The 23096-nt window shown below is 41.9% G+C and overlaps 1 protein-coding gene across 2 annotated transcripts in view; it reads right to left on the bottom strand.

Annotated features, from left to right (window-relative positions):
- The window catches only part of BLTP3B (bridge-like lipid transfer protein family member 3B), a 68661-nt gene that overhangs the window by 21119 nt on the left and 24446 nt on the right, over positions 1 to 23096 (bottom strand). For both annotated transcript variants that reach the window (XM_084794630.1, XM_084794631.1), the window contains exons 2-11: positions 18214 to 18376; positions 16741 to 16779; positions 14302 to 14393; positions 12111 to 12300; positions 10701 to 10841; positions 8897 to 9067; positions 5637 to 5817; positions 2240 to 2323; positions 1322 to 1504; positions 550 to 668 (exon numbers count right to left, since the gene is read on the bottom strand). In XM_084794630.1, the coding sequence (XP_084650756.1) occupies positions 550 to 668; positions 1322 to 1504; positions 2240 to 2323; positions 5637 to 5817; positions 8897 to 9067; positions 10701 to 10841; positions 12111 to 12300; positions 14302 to 14393; positions 16741 to 16779; positions 18214 to 18376 (1363 nt within the window). The remainder of the gene's footprint in view (positions 1 to 549; positions 669 to 1321; positions 1505 to 2239; positions 2324 to 5636; positions 5818 to 8896; positions 9068 to 10700; positions 10842 to 12110; positions 12301 to 14301; positions 14394 to 16740; positions 16780 to 18213; positions 18377 to 23096) is intronic.

Below are 23096 nucleotides of genomic sequence, written 5' to 3'. Positions count from 1 at the left end.
GCTGGGCTGGTCACGCTTGATAGTCCTATTAGTGGTTAGAGGTCGGGGAAGACACTGCGTCCGTCATCTGCCATCAGTCTATTCCAAGGTGAGTTCCACCACAAAGGCACAGGTCACTTGTACAGCACACATCTGCACTGTGGTGCTGGGGAGGATGCTAAGGCTCTCCACAAGCTACAGCAGCAGCTGTACCCTGTGCGTTGTTTCCATGGCAGGTCCTACTTTGTACCCTTTTTCTTTATAATCAAAGTGGAGAGGACAGATTTCAGTGAGGCCTGTGAGGCTTTTGAGTGCGGCACTGAATCTGGGTGCAATGTAGGCAACCCCAAAACTTGTAACTGGTGTAAGGGAATTCTTGCCCATGAAAATCTGCAGTATTATTCCTTTGACTTCAATTTGTCTAATTCAAGATAACCACATATAAAAACCAGTCAACTGATATTTTCTATCCCGTATAACTGCATTTCATAAAATTAGTCTAGACTTTTAGAGATAAATAGTGGTACTAATTAACTGGGTTGCTTATACACGAAAAGATTTAGCGCATACCTGGTATACAGTGAAGTCTGCCAGTCTAACAACAACAGAACTCGACATTAGCTTAGCTTTCGATGGTTGAGATAATACTGAGGATGCTTTATGAGTCCCTTTCAAAGTGGGCTCCTTCTCTGTGAGAAACAAAAACTTCTTTTAATTGTTATGAAATTACTTTTCATAGCTACTCTTCTGCTGCAGCAAAAACTACTAGAAACATGGTAATACAAATGCAGGCTTTTATAACAATTATTTTTTAAAACAAGAATCAATATTTTAATTATATTTTAAGCCACTCTCTCACAATGTTAAAAGTGAAAAAATAACAAGCCACTTATGAATGTAAATTATCTTATTAATTAATTAATTAATTTATTTATTCACTTTACATCTTGGTCATGGCCTCCATTGGTTATACTAATGTTAAAAGTGTTGGGGAGTAGAGAGCTGACTCAGCAGTTAAAGCTCACAGTCCTCTGCAGAGGACCCAAGTTTGGTTGCCAACACCCTTGTTTACGCAGCTCACAACTGTCTGCAACTTCAGTTCCAGGGGATCACATGCCCTCTTATGAGTCCACAGGCATCACACTCAGGTGCATAAAACCCAGACATAAATACACGCACGCACGCACGCACGCACACTATTGAAAATAAAATCATTTAAAGGTATTTTAGTCTATACAACTGTTAAAATATGTTCAGAAATAATGTTTATCAGAATATACTCTCATGCTCCCCTCCTTCTTCCCGCGGCGTGAATATTAGGGGATGCCATGAGGTGAAGTACCTGTTTGGGTGTGCTGAGGAGAGGCACGAGTTGGGGACTTAGGAGGTGAACCTCCATTATGATCCTTCATAGCCTGTTTAAGCATTTCAACGTTGCATTCAAATTCATGTAATAACTCGTTGGCCCATCCATTTTTTGTTTTAGTTGCATCACTAAAATACATCCAGTGATTACAACTGTCTCCTGTAAAATCAGTAAGAGGAACATCATTGCATGCATGACTTTTTAAAAAAATTCTTTTACAGTAATGCTTTTTATGAAACTTAGTCACAAATAACCAAACAGTACAAATACATGTTGCTATATGCTAAATTTTTGTAAGTTTTAAAACATGCAGGGTGTGGTAGCATAAGCCTTTAATCCCAGCACTGAAGAGGCAGATAGGCAGATCTCTGTGAGTTCTAGGCCAGCCTGGTCTTCAGAGCTAGTTCCAGGACAGCCGGGACTACGCAGAAAAGCCCAGTCTCAAAACAAATCTGTAGTTATTATTTATTTAGATAATTTTAATTCTTTCTCCCCCTTCCACCAGCGTGCTCTCTCTCTCTCTCTCTCCCCCCTTCCCCCTCTCCTCCTCCTCCTTCTCCTCCTCCTCTTCTTCTTCTTCTTCTTATCTCTCTCTCTCTCTCTCTGTGTATGAATGAATCAAACCCATTCAAGTTCTCAACAATGTAGTGCTACCTTAGCCCAAATTGCTCAATTTCTAACAATTAGTTTCTAATGAGCTACATGAAGCTAGATACATTTTTAAGACAATTCTATATTCTTGGTAAAATGCTGCCAGAGGAAAAATAGTAACAATACCTTGATCTCTTTTCTTCTTAATAAGTTAAAACAAATGAACAATTAAATTAAAAAAGTATTGGTTATGTCATTTTAAAAAGCAAGATTTGCATATTTTAAGTAAATAATTATACATACCTGCTTTATGATAAGGATAATAATCTATGGTCAGCTGTGTGAAGGAGAGCTGCATTGCACCTCCACTAATACGCCTATTTGACTCTGGGAAGACAAAAAAACAAATGAGGGATGAAGGAGCAAATATTAGAAATATTAAGCAAATATTAGCACTGAATTTACCACTAAAAAGCTTTTCAAAAGTCAGAGTCCAAGGAGCAATTGCAAGTATACACAACCAATATAATGTGTTAGCCCAGTTTCTATCAGTTAGTACAACTTAGCATCACTCCACAGTCCTCATCTGGACATCTGAAGCCAGTCATTTAGATGGTTCAGCAAATGAAAAGCATTTGTCACTAGGTGGTGGTGGTGCTCACCTTTAACCTTTAATCTCTGCATTTTGGAAGCAGAGGTAGTTATTAAATTCGAGGCCAGCCTGGTCTACAGAGTGAGTTCCAGGACAGCCAGGAGGGCTACACAGAGAAACCTTGTCTTGAAAAACAAAGAAACCCTTAACCACTGAGCCATTTCTCCTGCAGATAAAGCACTCATATACAATAAATACTATAAATAAATTTAAAAAGAAAAGAAAAACAAAGAAACAAAAATAACAAACCGGGCATGGTGGTGCACACCTTTAATCCCAGCACTCGGGAAACAGAGGCAGGTGAATCCATGTGAGTTCGAGGCCAGCCTGGTCTACAAAAGTGAGTCCAGGACTGAAGGAGAGATAAACCTGTTTTTTAGGATCCCAAGTGCGGGATTGGAACGGTCTCGTGAGAGAACAGGTGAAGTTAATTCACTAGAAGAGCAACCACCTCATGCAGGAGCTTAATTGATGCCAGCTGAAAAGATCTCATGAACAGACTCTGAGAGGAGATATATAAATGAGCCCAGAACTAGAGGCGGGGTTTTTTGGAGACTTAGGATAGTTTTGGCTGTTCATCGCTGCACTTCGAGACGCTCCTAGAGAGAACCACTCGAGGGAAGGCTTCGGGGCTCCGGCTCCTACTGAGGTTCCAGGTTCTGGTTACTCCAGGTTCCAGCAGAAGAAATCCTGCAGATTGTACCAGGAGGATCGTTCCTCGGAACTGATATCCTTACAGTTTTGTTATTGTGTCCATTAATCCTCATTTCCTATTGTTTTGGTTAGTTGGGTTATAAGTGACGTATGCTCGGTCACTAAGTTGTTAGTAAAATATATTGGTTAAGAAAATTGAGCCCACACAGGACAGCCAAGGCAACACAAGGAACCTTGTCCTGAAAACCAAACAAAGAAACAGAGAGAACCCAAAAAGAAAAATAAAAACAAAAAGAAAGAAAGTGATATGTAAACAGGGTTTCTGAGGTAGAGCTCAGTAATATAAAATAGTATTTCGCATGGTAATAAAAATGTCTTGGTTAGGTTGTACAACAGGTGAGTGTTCTGCAAACTGATGAATATCTCAGAGCCTTTAGGATTTGACAACAGCAGAAGTATAGCATGCACTTAGGAGGGAGTAATTAACATCACAATACTTGAGCCTAGAAAATACCTGGGAGGAAATTGCTTAGTTTTAACATCTCATTCTTTTTCTAAATTTTTTGGGTTTTCCTTTTCAATCACTGAGGCAGGAAATAACAACCATAAACCAAATGGCACCAAGCAGACAAAGGAAATGACAACAAATCCTTCCCAATGCCCACATCTTCTCTTTACTCTCCATCCCTCCCACTTCTGGGCAGCACCCTAGGGCCTCTCACCTGCTGGGCAAGTGCTCTATGCCTGAGACACAAACCTCCAGGTGAGAGAGGTTCTAATTAACTTGCCCTACGGTGGCTTTGAGTTCACTCTGTACCTACTGAGGCCTTGAGTTTGTGATCCTCCTGTCTCAAGTTCCCAGCAGCGGTGACCTGTGCAACTAGGCAAGGCCTCTACCCTTTTACCTGTCAGCCGATTCCTCCGGCTTGGTCTGATGACTACAATAATTTCTTCTCCTGAGTATCCAGGCCTTAATACTTTCTCGGCTTTAAGAACGGTATAATCCAAAGGGTACTCTGATACCGGCCTGAAGAGCCCAGGTCAAATACCTCAACTTCTAAGAGACCTTCAGCTTGGCTCCAACACCGAATGATGTAAACACTGGCCCTGAGGTAAGCCTGCCTGCCCAACCCTGCCAGCACCCGTGGGCCACGGTCTGCGTCAGAGAAGCGGAAACGCGGACACTGAAGTTTCAAAATGACCAAGAGCAGCTTCCTGCCTCCCTGTTACCCAAGTCAGCTCAGGAAGGAAAAAAGGGAACTCCGACTAAACCAGGAATCTGCTTCCTTAGGAACTGCTGAGAACACAGGACAGGGGACACAATGTTAGAGAGCCACTCAGTTGTCGTTATGTGTACAAAGAACAAGGGTTTGGGGCTCGAGAGATGGCTCGGAGGTTAAGAGCACTCACTGCTCTTCCAGAGGACCTGGGTTCAATTCCCAGCACCCACAAAGCAGCTCACAGGCATGTGTAGCTCTAGTTCCAAGGCACCTGAAGCCCTCCTCTGGCCTGCAGAGGGCCAAGCACACACTGGTGCAGGCACACTGCAGTAAAGTACCAACAGACCACGGGTTCTGGTAGATGAGTTACAGTGCTTAGAGCAGGTACATGCTCACAAATGGACTATAAGATAACACTTATAGGTAATTTTAGAAGACTATTCTAAGTTATTTTATTCAAAGATGCCATGTATTCAGTCTTTGTTACTGTTGTCACACTGGGTCTTATGCAATCATAGAGACTGGCCTTGAATTCACAGAGACCTGCTTGTCTCTGCCTCTCCAGTGACAGGAATAAAAGTGTATGCTACCACACTGGCCAATCTTAATTGTTGTTGCTGTTGTTGTTGTTTTAATATTTTCATCTATTTTGTGTGCACTGGTGGTTTTGCTTACATGTATGACTGTGTGAGAGTGTCAGATCATGGAGTTACAGATAGGTGTGAGCTGCCATGTAGGTGCTGAGATTCAAATCGCTAAGCTATCTCTCCAGGCCCCCATCCTAGTTTTTTGTTTTGGGATTTTGTTGTTGTTTATTTGTTTGTTTGTTTGTTTTTTGAGACAGGGTCTCCCTATGTAATATCTCTGGCTGTCCTGGAACTGTCTTTGTAGACCAGGCTGGCCTCAAATTCACATAAATCTACCTGCTTCTGCCTCTGGGATTAAAGGCGTGTGCCACCAGGCCTGGCTTCTAATCCTAGTTTTAAACCTAATTTTACTGTTAGCATTCAGAGCCAACAGTTAGTTAAGCTTAAGTTAACTACTAAAGCCAAATAAAATTTCATACCAATAAAATGCGTCAAATAATATCTCATCACAACATATATTACATACACTAAACAATAGTTTTGAGGACGATTTGTGGAAAAGCCAAACTAGTTTGGGGCGAGGTTACCTTTTTCTTTGGCATGGACATCATCACAGATGTGCAGATCCAGGTGGGAAATCACTAGGTGATGGGAGGTTTCCTTAACATCAAAGTCACTGAACAGCTTCACGATTGCATCGCTTGGGTCAGGAGCGCTGGGGGCCTGAGGGGCCTTGGCGTGCTGCGCAGACGAAGCAGCAGTAGAGCTCTGAGGAGGCCAAACCACGTGATCACTGCGTGCTCACACCCTCAGAACGCCACACACAAGCAAACCTGAGTGTTTCCAGCAACAGACGCATGAGAAATGAGCACAATGCAGTAGCTCAGCTGCCTTACAATACCTCCTGAATTATATAAAAATAAAATTTAGATTAAAGAACTCAAGAACTACACACAATTTGAGTGTAAGCCCAATGGATTTCAGTGAACATCTGTACATCTTACATTCCTAGTTTTTTTTTTTTACCTGTACCTCTTAATCAAAGCTGCTTCCTCCTCTGTGTTTCTTTTTATGGCTGACAAAAAAGAAGACACTATCATTCTGAAGTCCTCACTCAGCTCCTTATCCGTAACTTCTGCAAGACAAAATCATTCCTTTCCAATCTGGCTTGACATTTCTCTCAAGCTAGTTTCAAAAATTCATGTACACATTTCATCTAGACTGGCTCCAACGCTGTTCCCTTCTGTAGCTCGTCTTCAATAATTGTAGCCATACGTCTGACCAAACTTCCACATAGAAAATCCTATTAGAGCCCAGATGCCACAGGAAAAATGACCCACTGCAGTCCCGTAGGCTGCTCCTCAGTTCACAATTAGGCTGCCAGGACAAGCCGTGGTGGCACACACCTCCCAGCACTGAGGAGGCAAAGTCACCTGGAGCTCTATAAGTTCAAGGCCAGCCTGGCCTACAAAGCACATTCCAAATCAGCCATGGCTACATAGTGAGAACCTGTCTCAAAAAACCAAAACAATAAAGTAAAAATAAGTAAGTTAGGCTCCCCCAGAGAACTCAGAAGGTAACAGTTGGGTACAAATGTGGTAGAATGAGACAAGGCTTGACATCAATTCAGTAGGTACTTACTTGTTTCCCTGGCTACAAGCCCAGTAAACTTTGTTCACCAATGGGTGGAGGAGAACAAGGAGGGGAATGTGTTGTAAAAATGGGATCTGGTACTTTAAACTCCAGGTGGCACAGCAGGATTCATAATGTGCTTGCCATATGACACTACTGTGGTAACCCATCCTTTGACAGTCCTCCTGAGATACAGCAGCTCCCCCTCCACATGTATTCAAAACAAACTCATGGAAAGCTCTTGTCACTCAGTCCAGAGAACCATCCTTTCTGGCAGCAAGTAACTCAAATTTCCTATGTGTTGTTCCCTGAAGTATTTTTTCTTCCTGGACAAATCCATCATTGACTGAATATTTGTAGGAAGGCGCTTTTCACTCCTTAAGTAGGGTAAGTGCAATCGTGGCACAGGAGAATGCGTGCAACACCTAAAACAAGCATCTCCTAGGCAGTCAGGAGAAATGAAGAGCACGTTAAGCTGAAAGGCTGGACTCAACTTCCTTAGCTACAGATCTCAGAAAGAAAGAGTGGGCCGTGTGCGTGCTGTGTGAGTACAGGCCTCCGTGTGCCAGTATGTGTGGGGGTCAGAGGACAACCTCGCCTTCCATCTGTGACCAATCTTTCTCACAGCTATGCTAGCTGCTCACCAACTGCCTATGGCGCCACAGAAGGCCTGGGACTGAAGGCTTACTTTACATCCGGCCTCATGTGGGTGCTGCGATCCAACCCTGGATCCTAGCAATGGTTCAGCAAGCACTTTTCCCACTGAGCTGCCACCCTAGCTTGGTCCCTCACTTTTTAAGACGCGGTCTCATGTTCCTTACAAAAGCTCTCCGAATTCTGCAGAAAGTCAGTTAAAACTCAGAGCTCCTATCATTTTCCCACCTCCCTCTCATTGGAGTCCCTTTATCACTTAAGGGGGGGGGGGAGCTCCTCTGTTTACTTTATGCTTCAGTCTCCGTAACTCGGAGGCCCGTGAAAGCAGGACCACACGGCACTCCACAGGGACAGGTGCCTGTGTACCCTTGTGAGCAGGTAGCAGTCAACACGGCCAATAGAAACAGCACCAAAAGCCTACGATGAGGCCACTTCCATGTACCAAGTTCCATTGCCAATAGGCTAGATTGCTGAGAGGCACTACTGCATAAAAAGCCTTACAGAAGTATGATTTTTATTACCTCTCATAAAACTTTACAACAGCAAGTTATGAAATTTATTTCTACTTTTAATAAAATAATCAAAGATACTACTTACTAGAATTTTCCACATCCCTTCTACAAAGATGTTTATATATTAGCAATCAGAATTTAATACTGGAAAAGACCAAAAACATTTTTTTCTTCAGATAAGTTGAGACTTCTGATTCTTTATCCCCACCCCAACACTGGCCATCAGAAAATTCTAACAGAGCTTTGTTTTCAAAGTTAGTGTCTCCAGCCAGGCGTGGTGGCGTACGCCTTTAATTTCAGCACTCAGGAGGCAGAGGCAGGTGGATCTCTGTGAGCTCAAGGCCAGCCTGGTCTACAAAGTGAGTACAGGACAGCCAGACCTACACAGAGAAACCCTATCTTAAAAAAAACAAAAAAACAAAACAAAAACAAAAAAAAAAGAAAGAAAGAAGTAAGTTAGTGTCTCCAAACAGTTCCAGCTAGCTGTGCTATCAGCCTCCCATGCCTTCTCTTATAATACCTAGGTTTTGTTTTTATTTCCTTTTACCTCAGAAACTTTAAAACTAGTATTTTCTTCATGAAAAGCATTACTGGGCTAGGAGATGGCCCAGTGAATAAAATCAATTACTGTACAAGCACACAGACTTGAGTACCAAGTCCCCAGCACTCACGTAAAAAGTAGGACAGCACCCACTCTAGCCCCGCACTGTGCGAGATGGAGACAGGGTAACTGGGGCCGGCTGCCACTCTAGCAGCATGTTCAGTGAGAGACTCTGTCTCAGAAATAAGGTACAGTGTGATGAGGTGGGAGACTCAGCACACTCCTATGTCCTCCATGCGTTACACCATCAAATACTTCTGCACTGTCAATATTCTATGCCTTGTACAAAGAGTGCCAAGCAAAATAAGCGCCAGACACAGTACTCTCATCTATAATGTTACACTGTGACAGACTGAGATAAAGAAGACACTTGGTTTCAGTGTAATGGTGTCATACAAAGGACTACCAACTAGTTACAGAGTCTCTATTCTGTGCATCTGCAGCATACCTGCGTAGGTTCGGGAGCCATACTCTTCCTTTGTTCGGTTGATTTTTCTATTGCTTCACTAAGAGACTTTGCATACTGCACCATAGCCTTCAGCTGGGAATCCGTTAAAACCCATAACAAGTCATCCAGTATTAGAACTAACTTTGTGGCGATGACATGGCAGTCTTTTAACTGTAAGAAGATGTTTAGAAAATTAATCCAAGAATAAGACACCATACATTTGACATTACGCTTATATAAAAAGCATTACATTACTTATGCTTACATAAAGAGCATACAGTTTTCAGGAGGATTAAGTGTGGACACGGACACTGCCTTCATGCAGTAAGTCTTTAAGCTGTCAAGATGGCTCAGCAGTCAAAGTCGCTTGCCGTCAAGCCTGATGTTCTGAGTTCAAGTCTCAGGACCACATAGTGGAAGGAGAGACCCAATATTCACAATGCCCAATACTCAGTCACCCTCTGACCTCCACACACAGAATGGCATGTGTCCCCCTGCCCACACATTAAACAATAATTTTAAAAATGTAACAAATATTTATTGAGTTCCAATAAGATAGAGTATTTCCCAAAGCTAGAGATAATAGTGCTAAAAGATGACTGATAGTTTTCTGAAGTACAAATTACACACCATGTATGTGATTTCTATATGCAGTTGGCACACTATAATCACTTCTGTTAACTGAATGCATCCTTCCTGAGAAAGGGGACTTACAATTCATCAAACACCTAACGGTCATTTGCCCACTTTTCCCGGTTCACGGAATCTCTGTTCAGCCCAGAGAAGGCTCCCTCCCTCCAGTGGAGCTTGCCACAGTTACTTAAGTTACTATGCTAGGGACAGAAAGCACACCACATGCCGCAGAGTCTTTAGTTAGGCCTGTTTTTAAAAGTATTGCCTCACCAGGCAGTGGTGGCACACACCTTTAATCCCAGCACTCAGGAGGCAGAAGCAGGTGGATCGCTGAGTTCCAGAACAGCCAGGGCTACACAGGGAAACCCAGTCTCTGGAGAAAAAAAACAGCATTGCCTCTCAAGCTCTACTATTCTTACCACCACTTTCCTCATTTACATAAGCTACCAGCAGCATCCTTCTGTTTGTTTGAGACAGGTCTCTTGATGGAACTGGAACCCTGCTTTCCAAGTGCTGGGCTAAAGGTGTGTGCCACCATGCCTGCCCTCTGGAAAAATCTTAAAAACTTACTGAAGATTGAAGTTTGTCTACCTATAATAAAAACCACTGTGAAGCAAAATTCAGGAAGAGAAACAATTTCTGCTCCCCCTCCTCCTCTTCCTTCTTCTTCCTCCTCTTCTTCTTCCTCTTCCTTCTTCCTCCTCTTCCTCCTTCTCTTCCTCCTTCCTTTTCCTACTCCTCTTCTTCCTCCTTCTTCCTCCTCCTTCCTCATCCTTGTCTTCCTCCTTCCTCATCCTCCTCTTCCTCTTCCTTCCTTTTCCTGTCCCTCCTCCTCCTCCTTCCAGCTTTATTCTGAGCAAGCATTCTAATACAAGTTACACTCCCAGCCTGTAAAATGAAATTCTAAGACTAGATGTTCAACAAACAAATACCTGACTCTGGAAGAATCTATCCAATTTGTTGAGAATACACACTTTTGAGAACTTGAACACTCACCTCCCAGATGAAGAGTGCTGTAACCATACTAGCTTTCCACAAACGTGACTGATGGCGCCTGTCTCCCCTCACCTGCCAACACAGTCTGAATGCTGCACTCAGTGTCACTGTTCCTTTAACGCCCTCCTGCCTACCCAAAAGGCTCACACAGGGGTTGAGAAACGAGCTTACTCACTCTTCTTTTAAGGGTGACTCTGATTTTTGACTGGTTGGTTATTAACCGGACAGGAGCACACATAATTTCAAGATGCGAACTTTGGGTAGCATCTGCCTCAATTCGAATCATCTGCCAATTTATTTCTTTGAATGTCAAAACCTAAGGAGAAAACAGATAGTTGTGAACACTCATGCAAAATTTAAAAGTGTACATTTATGAAAGCAAATAAAAACACACCTTCCCAACCTATTTTTGTGATATTCTGAAAATATTCCTGCATTTTATATGTGTCATCAAATACAACAACACACATCTAGAACTGTACTCGTGAGCATTTAGGGATGAGCACAAATAACAAGCAGCACTAGGACATCAGTAAGCAGTGTCTGATAAAATGCAAAAGGCGCTAAAGGGGCTCGCTGTGAAATGCTCACCTCAGCTCGATCCCTGGAACCCACATAAACAGGGGAGGAGAGAACTGACTCCAGAGTTGTTCTCTGACCTATACATGCATGCCACAGAGCACACACGCATGTCTATACAGACAGACACATATACACGCATGCACAATGTTTTTAAAAGATTTATTCTATGTATATGAGTACACTGTCTTCATGCACACCAGAAGAGGGCACCAGATCTCATTATAGATGGCTGTGAGCCACCATGTGGGTACTGGGAATTGAACTCAGGACCTCTGGAAGAACAGACAGTGTTTGTTCTTAACCTCTGAGCCCTGCACACATTTTTTTTTTTAATTAACAAGGAGGACTCATTATTTCATAAGGTGAAACATTTATATAGTAAAACATTAAAATAGCAACACTTTATAATTAAGTTATTTAGGATAATAGAAAAAAGTATACTTACAAGTCCAGAAAAGAAAATCAACTAGAATGCAATTGTGGACAGCCATAGATGCAATTAATGTGTGTGTGTGTGTGTGTGTGTGTGTGTGTGTGTGTGTGTGTGTGTGTGTGTGTGTATGTGTGCACATGTGAGCACATGTGCACACTGAAGTATATACACGTGTGTGCACCACATGTGCATGCGCTTGTGGAAGCCAGGAAAGGGAATCCACCTGAAAGTGGAGTCACAGGTGGCTGTGGTCTCCCAGTACAGGTCCTGGGAACCAAGCTCAGGTCTTCTGCAAGAGCATCAGTATTCAGAGCTGCTGAGGCATCCTTCAGTCGCTTTAGCTCCTTTTAAAACTGATTTTGTGTGCATGTGTGTATATGCGTACATACGTGTGGACACCCATGTGCCTCAGCAGGAGTCCGTTCTCTCCGTCCACCATGTGGGTCTCAGGGATAGTAGCAAATGCCCTTACCCACTGAGCCGTCTTGCCAACCCAGCTGTAATTATTTTAAATGTCTCTTTATTTATCATTGACTAAAACGCTTTTTAGTAAGAAAAAAGGCCTGTTACCTCTCCTCTCTGTGGATCCTGAATACGTGTGAACCTCAAGTCTCCATGTTCCCAGTTGGCATTGACACTATAGATACGGAGCTGAGAGAGTTCAAAGGAGGCATTGAAAGCTTTTGCTCCGATTCTGATGACAATAGAATTGACAGAAACCGTAATTCCCTCGACGACTTTTTCAGCAAAACCATATTCGCTGGAAAACAGAGCAAAACAAATGCAATGCACTAAAGGAAGAATAAAGTCATTAAAAATCACTAGCTAATGGTCTCACACTTATTATTATATATTTTCCTTTTTTCCCTCTTTCAATAAATCTTAGAAGTATTTCTACCTTTCCTGCAACTCTTTCTGACTGTCTAAACCAGTCTAAAAAAACCAACCACTCTATCAGACAAGAAATTTTAATCCACACTCTAAAACCTCAAAGTTTCTAGATAGAGGAGAAATTTTTAAGCTAACTAACAGCCATTTTCCCTGTCCCTGTTATGTGTGGTCAGTCATCTCAGCACAGAACGGGAAACACTGCACACACACACAGGAGGCCACGGAGCAGTCTGAGTTGGGCCTGCTTCCACCATGTACACCCCTGTACCCCTCAGCCACTTACCGGCTCCTAAACAAGTACACTTTTAGATTTATTTGTATTTCAAACATATGAGTGTTTGGCCTGCATATGTAAGTAAGTACACAGAGGCCAGAAGAGGATGTTGGATAATGCTAGAACAGGAGGTTCAGAAGGTTGGGAGCAGCCAGGTGAGTGCTGGCAACTGAAACTGGATCCTCTGCAAATAAGTCTTAAAAACCTATTTCAACTATCCAATAAAGCCTTATAAAAGAGTCCACATGCTACTATCTTATTAGCATCTGATTTGTTTTTTATTTGTTTTTTTAAATATTTATCGATTTATTTTTGGTTTTTCGGGACAGGGTTTCTCTGTGTAGCTTTGGCTATCATGGACTCACTTTGTAGACAAGGTTGGCCTTGAACTCACAGAGATCCACCTGCCTCTGCCTCTGGGATTAAAGGCATGCACCATCATGCACAACTAGCATCTGATTTTTATCTAACTAGATTTAACTTATAAAGTGACCTTCTTTGTTTTGTTTTGCTTTGCTTTGCTTTTCGAGACTGGCTTTCTCTGTGTAGCCTTGGCTGTCCTGAACCCACTGTGTGGATCAGGCTGGCCTTGAACTCATAGTGATCCACCTGCCTCTACCTCCCAAGTGCTGGGATTAAAGGCGTGCACCACCACACCTGGCAGAAAGTGACATTTTTTATGTAATGAATTTTATAGTATCTAAAAGTCTATAACTTACTAAGACATCATTTTGTCATTTAGAAATACCAAAGGTTCATTAATGCCTAGGAAATGAGGTGCAGAGAAATATTAATGTGCCAAGACCTCTCCTTCCCAAGGGCTGGGATTCCAGCCAGATCCCATTATATCTGTTCCTATACAGTGCTGCATAAATCCAGGGATTCGAACACGCCAAGTAAATACTCTATCAACCTAGCTTGAAATATCTTATGCTAAACACAGGCTTCTTGTGATAATGTAAGACAATGTCGGCCTACATGCTAGATTAAATGAGGCAACAGCACATATACTGTGGTGTCTGTGAGCAGTACTACGGAAAAGTTACTTGAACACAAAACCTTGTGATAGCTGACAAGTCATCAGACAGCCCAGGCTGAATAACTACCTGGCAGCCTATGTAGCATGAAATACTGGACAAAAAGATGATTAGCATCTCCAGCTAAATTCCACCCTTTTATGAAACTCATAATGGCATAGATTTCAAACTTATGAATTACTTATTTCCAGAATTTTCCATCTAGTATTTTTAGACTGTCACTAGTCACTGTTAACTGCATTTATGGAAAATGAAACCACAGATAACTATTATAATAAAAAATTAAGAGAGGATCTGATTTATAGAATATCTAGGCTCCTCTGCACTGTTCTTGGCTACTCATTACTATTTAATAATGTGACAATCAAGAGCAATGAAACATAAAAATAACCTGCTCCTAGCTAAATGTGGAGGCTGCCTAACGAAGAGGTGGCTGAGACAGAGAGGGTATCCGAGGTTAAGGAATCTATATTCTTCCTGTCCTGCTGCTGCAGACAAGAGAGTCCACTGTGGAAAAGATGGCCCTGGACAGCCACACAGAGCAGGGGACATGGCTTACCTCTGGCCTGAAGCAGTTGCAATTGGAGAGGGACCGTTAGGGGCTCGTGGCTCTTCACATGTACTCATTTCCATTATTACTTTGTCTAGAGACTAATAAAGATCAAATAATTAGAGATTTATGTGCACTGTGGAGGCATGAAGTATATTTTCTCTTTTGTTTTTTATTTAAGACCAAAGCTAACAACTAAAAACAAAAACAAAAACAAAACACTAAAAGGGAAAACAAAGCATTCAGTCCTACACTGAGGTACGGATGGCTCTCTGAGTGGAAAAGGCGACATGTACATTCTATGCGTTGGGGGCCATTAATAGATGATGAGGTCAAAAGATTTAATGAAGTGTAATCTCTAATCCTCTATGTATTGCATTATTGATAAACTATATATTAACAAGTGGGACTGAACTACATCTGAAAGCCTTATCTCACCTTGAGCCCTGAGCTATGAGACATAAAACTAAGCAAACTACAGAACGAGCAAGGGAAAAACTCCCACCATGGGAAGAGTGCTTTTCCAAATAATTTCTTTCCTGAAGATATATCTAATGTCTTTAACAGTGAGTGTATCTACAAATCTAGAACTTCTTCATTCTACATTTATTTTTTTAAAGATTTTATTTATTTATTTTATGTATGAGTGCTCTATCTGCATGTACACCTGCAGGCCAGAAGAGGGCATTAGATCACATGGATGGTTGTGAGCCACCATGCGGTTGCTGGAAATTGAACCCAGGACCTCTGGAAGAGCAGACAGTGCTCTTAACTGCTGAGCCATCTCTCCAGCCCCTCATTCTACATTTTAAATACAACATTTATCATTATCTAAAATCACCTTATTTTAGTGTGTATTTGTTTAGTCAACCTCTGTTAAAGTATTAATTTCTTTCTTCTTTTTTTTGAAACAGGGTTTCTCTGTGTAGGACTGGACTATTTAGCTCAGCTAAAATATTAATTTCTTAAAACCAAAAATGGCCAGGCTGTGGTGGCGCACTCCTTTAATCCTAGCACTCAGGAGGCAGAGGCTGGTGGATTTCTGTGAGTTCAAGGGCAGCCTGGTCTACAGAGTAAGTCAAGGACAGCCAAGGCTCAACAGAGAAACCCTGTCTCAAAAACAAAAATTTAAAAAAACAGGTAATTTTAGTCAACATCACCCGTCACAGGAAGCCAATCAGATTTCTGATTTATACAAATATTTACTGATAATTAGGCTTTTGCTTCAGAGGAGACAAGAGGCTGGAGGCAGCACGAGCATTGAGAAGGTGGTGGCGTTATTCCAGGCGAGAGATAAGGAAGAGTCTGCAGGGTGAGGCAAGATCAATCAGATGCCAGAGACTGAGTCCAGGGCTAGAGCTGACAGTCGCTGAGGTTTCTAGCTTGGAGCGCTGGACAGAGCTTTCAGGAGACCAGTAACTGAGATGAATAAAGTGGGTGGGGCAAGGGATTATGGGAAGATGACAGTTAGTGTTGCATTTTTCTGTCTCTAAGGCTTTCTTAGGATTTGGGGGGTTAAGACCTTTAAGGTAGGAAATTCTGGTTTAGGACGTATCTTATTCAATGATAACTGAAGTTAAAGATAAGAATAATCTTGGCTGGATGGTAGTGGCACACGCCTTTCATCCCAGCGCTCGGGATCTCTGTGAGTTCAAGGCTAGCCTGGTTTACAGCGTGAGTTCCAGGACAGGCATGGCTACACCTAGAGAAACCCTGGCTTGAAAAAAAACCAAAAAACAAAAAGAAAGCAGGTGATTTTATAAAGAATAATTTTGGAATGATGTTGGGGTAGAAACTAGGTCAACATGCTCAAGTACACAGATTCAGTTGAGAACACCACCTCCAAAATTATGGTATGAATGAATGAATCAATTTTTTAAAAAAAAGGGCTAGTAAAATAGCTCAGTTAAAGACACATGCTGCAGTTGGTGGGCAACCTAGACCTAAGGTTCCTAGGTGGAGCCCATGGTAGAAGGAGAGAGCCAAATCCTGCAAGTTGCCCTTAACATCCACATGCCCACCAGGGCAGGGACACACGCACACACACAAATAATAAAATAAAACTTAAAGAAAAACCAAAGGGTTAACTGACATATTTTATTCAATTTTTTTTAAGTGAGTGTACTACAGAACATTACTAAAGTTATTAGACCAATAAAAGCAAAAATACAAAAAGTCTGGGTCAAAAGTTATTGAAGTAATTCTATGTCAGTGAAGAATTAAAAGATATAATAAAATATGCCAAGTGGGATATAATATTCTAGAAATAAAAACTTTTAAAATTCCTCTTAAAGTTCAAGTTTCATATATAACAGCTGAAAAATTTAGTCCAATAAATATAAAGTGAAAGGTAACAGATGGAAAGTCCAAGAAAAATAATATTAATATTTACAGAACAGGTAATTTACAGATGCAAATGCTTATTTTTGTAAGAGTTTCAGTACTCACCAAACAGATGGGATGTGTTTTCAGTTTTGTCCATGGAATCTACAAATAAATTTTTTTCTTTAAAATGAATTATTAAAATTTAATAAGAAATAGTAATCGACAGACATCTCTGCATATAAAAGACTGCAACTGACATTATACACCTCTCTCAGTTGTGAAATAATAAATTAAGCAAATTATTCATAGTATTGAAATCAAGGTATCTATGTTATGTTAGAAAATAGTTGACTACTTAAAGAATTTCAAGTTCTGCTAGTTACATGTTTTTACCAGTCCTTAAAATACATTTTAATTTTATAATTTAAGAAGTTATCAGCAAAGCATAATCACTGTTTATTACTTTGTTTAACTTTAGAAATCCAACCAGCATTTTTGCAGGTATTTCAGGTAAATCCAAAATAAAATCATTGATGGAAAATGCCAGCTAGAGAGAGAGAGAGACAATGTTCTTATCCCCAGTCAAGTCTTTGCTGATATTTGAGTCATAGACCTAAATTAACGAGGAACACCAAAACAAAACAAACCCAAACCTTATTTTTATAAAAAACATTGATATACACTGCATCTCCCAAGCAACCTCTCAATCTACACCTGGTCTTTAACAGCAAGTGGTTGTAAGATTTAAGAATTGACAGCTGGGTGTGGTGGCGCACTCCTTTAATCCCAGCACTTGGGAGGCAGAGGCAGGTGGATCGCTGTGATTTCGAGGCCAGCCTGATCTACAAGTGAGTCCAGGACAGCCAAGGCTACACAGAGAAACCCTGTCTTTAAAAACAATAACAACAACAAAACAAAACAAAAAAAAATTAAGAATTGACATGATATAAGATTAGAAACAGAAATCAGAATAATAAGAACTGCAATATTAATAATAGATAGAAATCCTTAAATTTCTCAAAATAACAAAGAAATACATGAAAAGGATTTAACTCTAACATAGCATAATGTCTACATAATAAATACCAACATATATATATACATATATATATATAAATCTTCAAAATAAAGTATTACAAATTTAAAACACAGCCAGGCGTGGTGGCACATGCCTTTAATCCCAGCACTCAGGAGACAGAGGCAGGAGGATCGCTGTGAGTTCGAGGCCAGTCTGGTCTACAAAGCGAGTCTAGGACAGCCAAGGCTACACAGAGAAACTCTGTCTCAAAAAAACAACAAAAAACAAATTTAAAATACTTCATTTGACAATAAGTCCTAAGGGGGAGCTATCACTGAATATACACCAAAGTGAAGCAGGTAATTTATGACAAATTAATTGTATTAAAATATCAAAAAAATTGTTTTAAACAAAATGTAAGTGTAAGTTACTAATATATTCCCTCAACTGCACTCAGAGGATGAACAAAGTCATGCAAACGATCAGAATAGAATGTTTCTTAGAGAAGGGCCTGAGGCTCAGCATTGATTTTCAAGGGTAAAGATGAGGCAAACGTGTCCGCAGCCCCCAAGCCTTACCCTGATGGACGCCTTGTTACAGAACACTTTGTTGATAGCCAGCCAGGTGGGCAGGTCCAGCATGTTCTGCAGCACCTCCTCAGCCAGCTCCAGGTTCTTCAGCTCACCTTCTCCTTTAAGGGTGCTTAGATTGATTTTGTCAGGAGATAAGTTTTTGGTAAATCTGAAAGAGAATATAAATTACACTTATTTTACTGTCAGCTAATGTACCCAAGAGTCACCCTAGCAAATTCAGAGTATTAAAACCAGAAGACCACAGCGATGGGATTCATTTTACCCCATGTCCATTGTCTATCCCAGCTGTTTTGATCTCTCAGAGCCACAACTCTAGTATTAAGTCTACAATTTGGGGCACAGGTCTGAACGTCACACTCCTGTAAACAGCCGCAGCCTGGTGTCTACTTCCTGTCAAACTGGGTGAGGATGTAGTTCAGCACCGTTCTCCAGGCATTACGCAAGCCCATTGCCTACACGTTTTGTTCACTGTAGACTCCCGTGGAGAAGAGACAATTCTCTGCTATTAGCCAAGCCACAAGAAGGCAGGGGACTGAGGGGCCTCTAACGGCAGCTCACACAGCAGCGCTGTCAGTCATCATCCTGAGACATAGTCAACGGTCATAACACTCCTCTCAGAGTCACCTCTTAGAATCCCAGCGGTAGAAACCAACCCAAACTATTTCAGAAAGAAAATTTGGCATACATATAGTGTTTTTAAATTTTCTGAGGATGGAAATTACACAATCCCATTTAGGAGCTGATTTTGGTATTCTCTGGGTAACTTTTTAAAAATCCATTATTTAAAACTTTGAATTAACTCTGGAAGCACCACTTGTCTTTTCTATAGGTTTAGCTATAGGACTTCAGATGAATGAAATGTAAAGTACTTGATGAAGGTGCTAGCAATCATACGGAGAATAAACCTTGAACTGTAATTGAGGCTATCATCTCCTTTTCTAAAGAGCACTTTCTAAAGTTTTTCAAGTATTAAGGGCTGGGATGCAGCTCTATGGTCACGTGCTTGCCTACCATGTGTTGGTTTGTCCACATGGCTCCCAAGCAACACTGTTTTGAAATGAAGCCTCTATAAAGGGATAACTGTGGAAAACCATTCTGATTTTCATTTTTAATTTTATCTCCGCTTTTTAACATACTGCTTCAGGTATTTTACAATTATCGGTATTTTCCACTAACAGCAAGGTAATATGACAGTGAATGCTTTATGAATTCACAGGGAGGGGGTGGAAGGAGTGATGGCTCGGTGATTAAGAGCATCTTACCGCTGCTCTGTCCTGAGGACTGCAGTCAGATCCCAGCGCACACAGCTCACAAACAGCTGTAGCTCTAGCGCCAAGAACTCCAGCACCCTCTGCTGGCCTCCAGGAGCACCCACACCCACACATGCACATGCATTCACACAAACACACCCCACATATATATATATCTGCAAACATAAACAAAGCCTTTAAAAACATATTTACTTGTGTACATGCGTGCGCGCGCCTGAGGAGCCCAGAAGTGGGAAGGCATCAGATCCCCTCTAGCTGGCGTTAGACAGTTGTGAGCCTCCTGGTGTGGGTGCTAGAAACCGAACTAGTGTCCTCAGGAAGAGCAGCAAGTGGTTTTAACAGCTAAGCCATCTCTCTAGACCCTAAATAAAATCCTTTTTAATAGATTTTAACCCTGTGCACCAGACAGAATGAGACACTTGAACTTATGTGCTTGATATGGCAAACAATAATAATAGTAAATTACCAACGTATTTTTCAGTACTTTCACAGATACATTACTGAAACCTGAAAACAATCTCTTCTCCCAAATAAAAATTTCTAATTTTACCCGGCTACACTTCAAAACTGAAGTACTGAGCTAGGCAGTAGTGGCACACACCTTTAATCCCAGCACTTGGGAGGCGGAGGCAAGCAGATCTCCAGGTTCCAGGCCAGCCTGGTCTACACCATGAGTTCCAGGATAGACAGGGCTACACAGAAAAACCCCGTCCCAGAGATGAGGCTCTGCAAAGATGGCTCAGCAGTAAGGAAGGGCACTTATCGCCAAGCCTGAGGACCCGAGCTCACTCTGTGCATCTACAAAGGAGGCAGAGAGAAGACAGTCCACAGCATCATCCTGCCTTAGACATGTGCACAGTGGCAGGAGTGTGCCTCTCACCCATGCACACACATCATACGCAATAACAATTATTATTAATATGGTTAAATCCCTGTGACTGTGGCGAACTGGGGTGTTTCAGTTGGGAGCTAATTACCTTGGGCTCTCTAAGGCCCCTAGTCACTCACCGCCCACCTCTGTGTTTCACTGAACACCTTCTAACTATTAGGTAAGCACCCTGGAATATACAGAGACCACTCAGTTTCACTGATGCAGAGATTAAGCATATCCTCAGACAGCATCTGGGGCCTAGAGCAGAGATCTCCTCCACTTCGCTGTAATCCACCTACCTAGTGTTTCCATCAATGTATCTGTGTTTTGATTCATGGTTTTCTTTGCTTTTTTACTATAAAGGCTCCATGAAACTGTCACCACATGGGAACATGGTATTTGGGGTACACTGAATCTGTGTTCCTGGACCATGGCCCTGACAGCTGTGTGGTTTTGGGGTACCAAATTCATAAAGACCCAAATCACCAATCACTGTCATAAAAATGTTATATTCCACACTAAGAATTTAGCACTTGTTGTCAAGCCCAGCCAGAGCCAGTGAATGACCACATGAGAAGGAAAGGCGCCTGTGATACAAACAGGAGCACGCCTCACCCTTTGGTGTAGCGTTGCCAGGCTGACCAACAGGCTGCTTCTGAGAACACCATTCTGCTTCCTATCGCCAACATCCCAAAGTCCCAGAATGCCTAGTTCTTCTTCTGCCAAGCAAACTCCTACGTCCCTTCTATGGTCTAGTGCTGTAGTCTAAGTCTAGATGGTGGATGTTCCCCAAAGAACCCCGGTCCCCAACGTAATGTGATACTGAGACATTACAGAGGTGGAGCCTAAACCAGCAGTGGTGGCGCATACCTTTAATCCCAGCACTTGGGAGGCAGAGGCAGGCAGTTCAGATCTCTGAGTTTGATGCCAGCCAAAGTTACACAGAGAAGCCCTGTCTCAAAGAGCAAAAAGAGAGAGGCAGGGAGTAGGAGCCTAACAGGAGTCTCTCTCCCCCCCCTCTCTCTTACACACACACACACACACACACACACACACACACACACACACACACACACACACAGACCTGCAAATGTCACAATGGATAGCTGAAAAAGAGGAGAAACCTGCGGACTGGGCTTTCATTTTGCATCTGATCTCTTTGGTCTTCACATTTCAGATGAGATTCCGGCTAGAATCTGCACGCAGGCAAGTTAATCATTTAAGGAGTATCTGCATAAAGCCGGTAATTCAAGGTTGGTTAGCCTTAAAAAATACCTGCTCTATCATCCCCTTCCAGACTAAAGGCATCAAGGTAAAAGTATTTTCAAGATTTGCAAGGTTAAAGGTTCTACATGACCTGCAGCAGCATCTAGACGCTTCTGGCCTTTGCTCCGAACTTACAGTCACCTTAGAGTCAGGAACAGATCTTTAGTTGGATCACTTCTGTGGTGAGACTGCCTTGCCCCCTACTCCTATCCCCTACCTACCCACACCAAATGGGGTGGGGGACTACTCTCTAATGACATGTCTAAGACCTGGAAAATCCAAAACAGAGAGATTAGGACCAATGAGACCACAGTATGAGGCTCCTTAGTTGATGCTTTCCTCTCACCCTGGAGCTGTCTCCCTGCTGGCACACTGACTACATCTGGTAACGCCTTTCCACCTCTGTTTCCTCCCTTCAGTTCCTGGGATGACAGTTTAGTCAGGCCTCTGAGCAATGACTCCTGTGACTGGTTCTTATGTCCTTAGGGATAACAGGACTCTGGTCTCTCTGTCTTGTTCACGCTCTCACTCTGTCTTGCTCCTAGTTCAAGATATAATCACTCATTTGCTCCCAATATATTCTCTTTCCATTGCTATCTGCCATTTGTGGCCAAGGATTAACCCTGAGCCACTTTGACCTTGAACCTTCAAAGCTGTGAGCTAAATATGTCCCATCCATGTAGCCTGTGTCAGGTACTCTGATACAGTGACAAGCTGCCAACTAATATATCCAGTCAAATGGAACTAAGAATACTCCCAATCAAGTAGACAATCATTATTTTCTACATGTTCCTAGACTGTTTGCATTGTAACAATGGCTGGGGTTCATCTGTCAGATACTATTTTGAAGAGCTCTATAAACTTCGTCTCAGTTCACTGCCCTCTGAAATATGTATAATTACAGCCTTCATCCTGAAAGTGGAGAAACTGGGCTGGCGAGATGGCTGAGAAGGTGAAGGCACTAGGTACCAAGCCTGAGAACCTCAGCTCAATTTCTGGGAAGATGAGAACTGAATTCTGTACGTTGTCCTTTCATCTCCATGCTTACTCTATAGCACAAGACATCCATGCACACAATGAACAACTAAATAGACATAATTCTAAAGCTTTTAGTGGAGAAACTGAGTCATTAAGATGTTAAATAATGAGCTGGAGCAGTGGCTTGGTGCTGCTCTTCCAGAGAACCATGGTTCAATTCCCAGCATCCACACGGCAACTCACAACCACCTGTACTTTCAGTTCCAAGAGATCCAATACCTTCTTCTGGCCTCTCTGGGCACCAGGCATGCACATGGCACACAGGCACACATGCAGGCAAAAACAACCCATACATTAATAATAAAATATTTCACAAAATGTAAAAATATTAAATACCATGCTCACAAACAATCAAAGGACTAGCACCAGGAAGTGAACACGGGCACTCTGGTGCCTGAGCTGTAACAACGATGAGAAAGAAG

Source organism: Acomys minous, assembly GCF_964271855.1.
Source record: "Acomys minous genome assembly, chromosome: 9".
Classification (NCBI taxonomy): domain Eukaryota; kingdom Metazoa; phylum Chordata; class Mammalia; order Rodentia; family Muridae; genus Acomys; species Acomys minous.
Note: the sequence above shows the minus strand (reverse complement) of the source record. Positions and strands in the feature narration are given on the sequence as shown.